An 8,714-nucleotide genomic window follows, 5' to 3' on the forward strand; every position below is an offset into this window, starting at 1 on the left:
GTACATTCCTGGACTTCCAGAAGGATGTAATTAGTGCCATGATTTTTGGTGACCAAGACCCAAACACTGCTACAGATGACCACGCTGTTCGTCTGTGTGGACAACACTTCATTGATGTCATCCCACCTACCCCACAGAAGTCCTGGCCACAAAGGAGGTGCAGAGTCTGCTGGAAGAAAGGACAAAGAAAGGATGTGAGGTTCTACTGCCCAGACTGCCCCAGCAAACCAGCACTGTGTCTTGAAGACTGTTTCTGCAAGTACCACACACAGCGTTTTTACTGGCGATAGATCCTGGGTGAGTACACCCTTTTCATTGTTTGTGTGGACTGTGTTGGAGTCTTATGGACCTGGACACTGTTGCTCAGCCTTGACAGTGTGTGTGGTTGATCACAACAATCACAAGATAGACTGGTTGATAACCTGGTTGATATTGTAGCACATACGTGATGGAATGACAGTCCCAATTTTTTTATTAATGCATTTTATGGATTTTTTCTGTCAGATTTACTCATTATTTGAACATGTAAGTATTACAAACAAAATCTTGGTTCTTTTTCCTTTCATTTGATATATACTTTTATGCACTTATCTTCAGTACTTTTTGAAATATAAGCAAATTAAAATCATTGGCGTGTTTTTCTGAAAATTTTCTCAGCATAGGCTATAGCAAAACGTACTAGCAGTGAAGGGGTTAAGGGCTACATTTAAAATGATGCTCCTGAAGAATTGTGGGCTAACCGTTTTGCCCTACCGTGGGTTGTACATTCTGTAAAAATCTGACTTTGAGGGTTCACGTTAAGATAATGTTCCTTGAGGGTTATTGATTAATGTTTGAGGCTTTAATTGATTTTGCATTTTCCTGACTCTTGCAACTGTCTTGGGACTTGCACTTAAGATAATGTTTTGTATGTTTGTTGGTTTGAATGGGTGTATTAGTGCATGCTTTAGGCCCCTTTTTATGTAGTCATGAAAAGTGCCAGCGAGGACGCTGGTTGTAACAGAGTGGGGGTGGGGGGGGGATGTAGCCGGGTTGGCTACAATCTTCATTGAGCCAGCTTGGCAGACGACTTTTGTGACTCGCCGAAGGTTAATGAGGAAGTTGGTAAATCAGTTCACAAGTTATCTCCCTTCATAGGGAGCCGTATGATTTTTCATCAATTTGTTAAATTATAAACACTTCCTAATAGATGAGATTATAGTTTTTATGTTATTGAACTTCAGAAAGATCATAATTCATAGCGGTAATGATATCATTAAGCCAGAAAGCCTACAACTCTTTTGAATTAATATTTATGTGAAGGAATTTTGGCGTGATCCTCGAAATCCACCCAGTTAAAACATACAAAATACCTTCGTTTCATATAGATCAATATAGTTGCTGTGGGATTTAGAATGTGCATTAAAAAAAAAAAGTAAATGATTAATCTTTCTTCTCGTGTATCGCTTTTTGTGTGCACCTAAGTTATAGGCATGCGATGGTACGAAATGTCTGACAGCATTTCGGTCCTACAAAACTATCTCCTCTTCAAGCCATTGGAATTTGTCAGTGCCGATTTGAGCAAAAGATGTTTTTACAATAGACATTTTTATAGCATGTTTCGCAGATGTTTGTATTTCTGTTATCAATCTGATTCATATCATACATGTATAATTGGGTTGTAGTTGGTTTAAACGAAGTATTTCATTGCCGATCACTAGTGCCAAAAGCACCTCCAAGCAGTGCCAACATGGGAGCTGTCCGTTGAGTTTTCTCTTGAATATTGACAAAAAATGTTTACTCTAGAAGCAGAGTTTAAAGATAATTTTTATATGGTTGGAAATTCAGGATTTTCAGTTAATTAACTGTTACAGTTATATTACATATCGTGACGTATTGATTGTTGTACAGAAATGATACATGAACTTGTTAAAAGCTGGTTTATTCAGTGACTCTTTTTGTTTACAGTTTTTAACTACATTATTTTTGTAGAAAATGGTTTAGCTTAGGAAAATGCTCGTCTCTTGCAGTTTTGTGTGATAGGTAATATATATCTATGTTAGTTCCCCGAGCCGAAAGTCAAATGCCACTAAATTTGGTCAAAGTCTCAAAAAAACACAAGTTTGGCCCCTTAAGGCTTGCGGAGGGCTGGTTTCATGAGTCGCTTCACGGAGCTGGCTTTGCGTTTCTGTGGAACTGAATACAAGGAGTGAGCGAGTGCCAGACAAAGGCAGAACTCTCCTGGCCTGGAAGAATGAGAAAATAAAAGAAGAAAACCAGCACACTGCCTTCCCGAGTCTACCTTGCCTGGCTGCGGCTCTCTTCTGCTAAAATCTTCTACCTGTTTTCGCCTTCACAAACACCACCTTACCACCCAATTACAAATGTGAACACACACAAACACATGCACAGACACAATTACATGCATACACATGTACATACACATATGCACTGTATTTCATGCAAACTTGTACACACACAGACGCACACACACACACACACACACACACACACACACACACACACACATGCAGGAATGTATTTGTGCACACCCGTTTGCACCACACAAACTCGTATGCTTGCACCTACACACACACACACACACATGCATGCGTGCGCTTGTGCACTCACACGCATTGTATACTCACTTGCTCATGAGCACACGCAATCCTATGCTGTTCGGTGTTCCAGCTGTTGCGGCGGTGTCTGGAAAAGAAGACGGTAGATGTGTACGCCCTGTTTGTTGGGGAGATGAATGCAGTGAAGGCTGTGATTGCCCAGAAAGCCAAGCCTCTGACCTTTGCTTATCCCAAGTACGCTGGGTCAGGCCACTGGGCCAGATTTCTGCGCAAGAGACTGGAGAAACAGATGATGGTAATGGTGTTGTGGTTCTGATTTGTTACTTGTGTGATGATTATCTACTGCTGCTTTTCCTCTGTGTGTGTGCGTATGTGTGTGTGTGTGCGCGTGCGTGCATGCGTGTGTGCGTGCGTGCGTGTGTATAGTAATCTTCAGTTTAACGTCTTTCCACTTGAAGTGATCTTAGACGGAAAAAAAACAAAACAAAAAAAACCCTGTGGGGGTATGGGTTGTGGGAGGGAGGTGGGGGGTAAAAGTGTGTGTATGTGTGGAAGGTGAATAGAGAGAGACAACGCTAGGGAAAATGGAAACGTTATAAACGCCAACATCAAACAACTATGACAGATATCCTATTGGACTACGCAGCAAACCTTCTGCAACAACAAATAACATATTGGAATTGTTAATAACACATTCAAAAGAACTTTTGGTGAAGTCTGGCAAAAAGCATTTTAGATTCTGACATTCGAATATTATATGGTTGCTAGATATATGTTCTCCACATATGCATCTGACATCTTTGCTGAACTTGGTTATAAAAGCGTTCAGTTTTATCCTGTTTGATAATGTATGAATCTGCCTTAATCTTATTGAATCACTGTAAGTATTTGACTGATTGTTAGTTCCCGGTTGTTGAACATTAATTACACTATGGTTAAAAGTTTTGCCGTTTTCCTGGTATAATTCTCTGACTTTGTTCCACGATGTTTTTTCTAGGATTTGATAACCCTCTTGTACAGACAGAGGCACATAAAGTTCTATGGTCCCCTGTTTGTTTTTTGCACCTTTTCTTGCAGCCCTGTCATCCCATTCATTGTATAGAATACCAAAATGTGAAGGAATCCAGCAAAATGTAATATGTGTTCCTTTCAAGCTTAAAAGATGTAAAATGCGCGTGCGTGTGTGTGTGTGTGTGTGTGTGTGTTTGTGTAACCGAAAGCTGGCAGACTGCTGTGCAGGCGCGCGTGCGCACGTGCGTGTGTGTGTGTGTGTGTTATGCTTTGGATGTTAAGCTGGTCTTTGTGTTTTTGTTTGTGTATATTGGCCAACATCTGGTGTGCATGGGTGTCTGTGTGTGTTAATGTGTGTGTTTGTGTGTGTATGTGTCTCTGTGTGTATGTGTTGATGCGTGCACACATATGAGAGCAGGAATGTATGTACGCTTTGGGCATGAGAGTTTTGTGTTTGTGTGTATGTATATGTTGACTGGCTTTAACGGATAGGTATGATTTCTTCCCTATGTTGTTGTCTCCCATCCCCTTTCACCTCTCCCTCCTCCCCCCACCCCCACACAAGCAACCTTTTATCTGTTCACATACATACATACAAGCAGTTGAACTTAGCAATAACCTAGAGGAAGGCTGAAAAGCTGAATTTGATTGTCATTTTCTCTGAGGGTAATGGAGCAGCAGCAGTCAATATGGAGACTACGCTCAGATGGCATGATGTGTTCATAATTTTTAAAAAAATGTCATTTATCTTGCTGTTACACTTACCTACGGTTAGGGAACAATGACTGCAATGTTGAATAGATTTGCTTCACTTAGTTATTCTATTAATTAATTCAGTTATGTGTGTGTGTGTGTGTGTGTGTGCATGTGTGTGTTTGTGTTTGTGTGTGTGTATATGTGTGTGTGTATTTATGTATGTGTATGTGTGTATATGTGTGTTTTCATGTGTTTGTATTTATGTGCATGTTTATGTGTGTGTGTGTGTGTGTTTATGTGTGTGTGTGTGAGTGTGTATGTGTGTGTGTGTGTGTTTGTGTGTGTGTGTATGTGTGTGTAGGACCTAGATAAAGCCTTTTTTCTCCCTACTGTTCCCAACATTGATGATATTCGCCACGAGTTTTCCCAAATAATGGTGGCTCTGGAGGACTACATTCGTAAGGGTAACTACGACTGGACCGTCACCGTTGACAAGGTGGGTATGCTTTCAATGCTTGCTATAATACTAATAGCAAAGGCAGTCTGAACAGTTTGTTCAAGTTTGCATGCTGTAAAAATCTTCACCACATTGCGTAAAACTTCCATCAGTTGACAAACCTGTATGCTTGTAAAGATTCAAATTTACTTGCTGTTGAACCTGTGCATGTAAAATCCAGTTCAGATTTAGCTTACTGTTGAATGGCTCCTAACATGGAGAAGTTATTCCTTGTTTGGTATGTCCCATGGGTGAACTGTGAGTCTGTAAGTACAGTTCTTGTAACTGAAGCATTATACCTACTAAAATACTTTGCAGCGTGAACCTAGTCTCAAGATTAAACTGCGTTTTGAATGTCTTTGTGTTTATGTTTTGCTCTTGGACTGGTTGCCCAAAGCTGACCTCCACATGCCTTCATTATGTTTTTTTCCCCCCCTAGGTGGTGTCTGGGAAAACAGTTTTATTGCTGGGAAAACAAGAGTCTGTGTCTGTAGGATACAGGCTGACATGCATGACACAGATGTGATAGCTGAACAGTATTTGTATCAGAATTCTTTCCAGCAGGTCTGGGGTTTGGGGGTTTCTGACTACACTTGCTGAGTGAAGGGGTGGGGAATTTTCTTGCCTGCTCACAAACCTGCTTATAATAATAATAACAGTAATACATATTTTTTTCTATGGCACAGTATCCAGTACCAGTGCTGCTCAAAGCACCTTACATCATCCAGTTGAATATAAACATGCTTTGAAAACATTTTAACAGCTCTGTGTCAAAGAAAAACATCTAATGTTTTCATATATAAACATTTAAAAAAAGCACATTTCAAGAATAAATGAAACAATAAAGGTTATCAAGTAGATAAGGCTTAGATTAAAATGAAAGGTTTAGATTAAAATGAAATACATTTCATAACACTCACACACACACACACACACACACACACACACACACACACACACACACACACACACAGACTGTGCCTGAATTTTTTGGTGTGGATACATGTACACAGCATTAAAATACACAGACCAGTGAATGTCAGCAGTATTGTCGTCTTTGGACTCAGTAGATATCTTGGCATTGGCAGAAAACTATCCCCCATGGTAAGTGATCAAGATAAACCTCTGACAGGGAAGAAGAAGACAAAAGTGACTGCAGGATTCTTCAAAACAAAAAAAAATGTTAAGTGCTGTTTGCTGTCTCAAGGTGGGGATGATCCAATGATTCCAAAATCTGTTTATGAAAACTGATATTAAGAAAAGCCTGAAAAGCAAGATGAAATATATTGTTAAAGCATATAAAAAAAAGATAAAAGCAACAATAAAAAAGCTATCAGATAATTGATGTGTGCACCTTATGCATGGTGATCCAAAACAGATGCAATACAAATATATCATTGCTGTGAACTGCTGTATATGCCTGTGCGTGTACTGGTCTGTCCACTGTTATTCTAGATTTTAGTAAAGTTTTAATTTTATACTACATTTTAAAGTGCCTTTAAACACAGTCATCGAGGTAATAAAGCTGAAAATTTGGGACAACTTTTGTTTGTGAGACTCCTTTATCAGTTTTACCTGTTATAAATCATATATGTATACATATATATATATATGTATATATATATATATATATATATATATATGTATGTGTGTGTGTGTGTATGTATGTATGTATATATATATATATATATATATATATATATGGAGAAAGAGAGAGAGAGAGATCTTTTTTCTAAACTTAGATTTTGCAATTGTTTTTTTTTTTTTTTTTAAGTGAAGCTGGTATTCAGTGAAACTGAAACCTGAGATGTGAGAGTCAGTGATGACATTTATCGACAGGACACACACAAACTGCTGGAGTGTCCCATAATGGCGATCAGCAAAGTGAACCCACACATGATCGACGTCAACCTCAAAGGGTCAGTTGAGTGGATGAGGTTGGGGACATAGTGGGAGAAATGGATTGGGATGGGGGCAGGGGCGTGGGTGGGTGGGGGGTGGGGAAATGGGGGAGGGGGGGTTAACATGGGAAAAGAGTACACATTTAAATTGTATTGTGTTACTCTTTGTCTTACCTGATTTCTTTGTGTCAAATTTGGGCTGCTCTCCCCAGGAAGAGCTTGTTGCCACAGTGCAGTGCCTACCATATATTTTTCTTTCAGTTTTTTTTCTTTTTTTTTTGGGGGGGGGGGGGTCTGCAGTTGTATTTGTTTTACTATCAAAGTGGATTTTTCTGCAGAACTTTGCCAGGGACAAACCTTTTGTAGTTGTTGATTCTGTTACATGTGCTAAGTGCATGCAGCATGTGGGGGCGTTAGTCTATATTGTCTCATCTGAAAGACTAGCACCCACACTAGAACTCTAAAAAAAAAAAATCCTGGTCTGTATATGGGGCTGGAACCCAAGGACACTTGCTTCCTAGTCGGGCACATTACCATTAGGCCACCACTCTACCGTTCTGACATGGCAAGAAACCTGCATATCAGAGTGGATAGATACCTGCTGATGTTAAACAGTTAAAAAATGGTATATTTTGTATTTTATGTTAACATGGCATGTGCTGTAAATGAAACGCAGTTCTGAATGTTTGTTTTTGAGGAATGTATCTCTGAGATACTCATGCAAATCAGAGTCCTATTATTTGTTTTTTTTGGTTTTTTTTTTTGATTACCACTTTGTCACAGTTTTTATGTTTATGATTTATCTTTACAAGTAATTTTTAAAAAAAATGTTTCTTTGTTTTTTATCAGGTTCGGGTTGCTATTTTATCAAGTTCGTCACCCTGATTAGAAGTTTTGGATCGCATCATATTAGTTGTAGGTGCCTGCATGAATTTTAAGTATTCTAGGCATATATGTAGGCACCTTTTTCCGTCATCTGTTTACTGGTTCAGTGTGTCATTTTTTTGACAGTCCAATCCTGAAGCTGTTTCAAGAGGTGCAGTACTGGAAGAGGCTGTCTTTTGAGTGCCCGCACTTCGTGGCCAGTGTCTACCGCAGCTTTGACAAACTACGCCGGTTGCGGGAGATGGTCTTGCTGATTGTACGGGACCACAACAGGTGAGTCAATACTTTGGACAGTCTTTAGGCAGCAAGAGGGCAGCAAGGAAGATCTGCCACTCTTGTCTGTTTTGGGCCCAGTCTCTGAATGGTACACCAGGTGGTCTTCAGGGTCACTCTCAGTCATCTTCCAGCATTCACAGCCATAGAGCTGTGTGGAAAGTACACAACTCTGCTCGGTTTTGGTGCTGCAATGGGGGGGGGGATCTACATACGTTGTTCAGCATTCTGAAGGTTACTCTAGCCTTGGTGACACGGCTCATGGTGTTGCTGCCAGCTCATCCATCAGGTCTTGACAGTGCTGCCCAGGTACAAAAACTCTTCAGTTGTCGGTAGGTGTGTCCCATTTACTTGGATTGGTGAATGGTTTAGAATGTTGAGTGATACAGCTCTGTTTTCTCCTGGCTCATCTTCAGTTCTGTTTGCTGAGACAGGTTGTGTTCTCTTGCATGTGATGATGAGTGTGGGTGACCAGTGTCAGGTCGTCTACAAAGTCCACATCTTGCAGGATTAAAAACAGAAGCTGAGTATTAACCGTCTGAAAACTTTGAGGGAAAGTGCTAAACCATGACCATGATTGAGTGACTGATTGACTGATTGATTGATATGGATACTTATATAGCACCTATCCTCGGTCGGAGACCAAGCTCTAAGCGCCTTACAAGCACGGTGTCATTTGCACAACAGGCTGCCTACCTGGGTAGAGCCGACTGACGGCTGCCACTGGGCACTCATCATAAATCATTTGTTTCCTGTGTCATTGGGGGGTGGGGGTGGGGGGTGCATGCTGGGTATGTTGTTGTTTCCATAACCTACTGAACGCTGACATGGATTACAGGATCTTTAATGTGCGTATACACATGATGGGGGTTAGGGCACTAGCAGGTCTGCACA

At 40.3% G+C, this 8,714-nt stretch overlaps 1 protein-coding gene across 1 annotated transcript in view; it reads left to right on the forward strand.

Annotated features, from left to right (window-relative positions):
* Nucleotides 1–8,714, forward strand: part of LOC143289344 (dynein axonemal heavy chain 2-like) — a 152,572-nt gene that overhangs the window by 20,062 nt on the left and 123,796 nt on the right. Inside the window, exons 9-12 of the mRNA XM_076598345.1 lie at nt 2,671–2,853; nt 4,627–4,761; nt 6,601–6,680; nt 7,674–7,820. Of these exons, the coding sequence (XP_076454460.1) occupies nt 2,671–2,853; nt 4,627–4,761; nt 6,601–6,680; nt 7,674–7,820 (545 nt within the window). The remainder of the gene's footprint in view (nt 1–2,670; nt 2,854–4,626; nt 4,762–6,600; nt 6,681–7,673; nt 7,821–8,714) is intronic.

This window comes from Babylonia areolata, chromosome 13 (genome assembly GCF_041734735.1).
Source record: "Babylonia areolata isolate BAREFJ2019XMU chromosome 13, ASM4173473v1, whole genome shotgun sequence".
Classification (NCBI taxonomy): domain Eukaryota; kingdom Metazoa; phylum Mollusca; class Gastropoda; order Neogastropoda; family Buccinidae; genus Babylonia; species Babylonia areolata.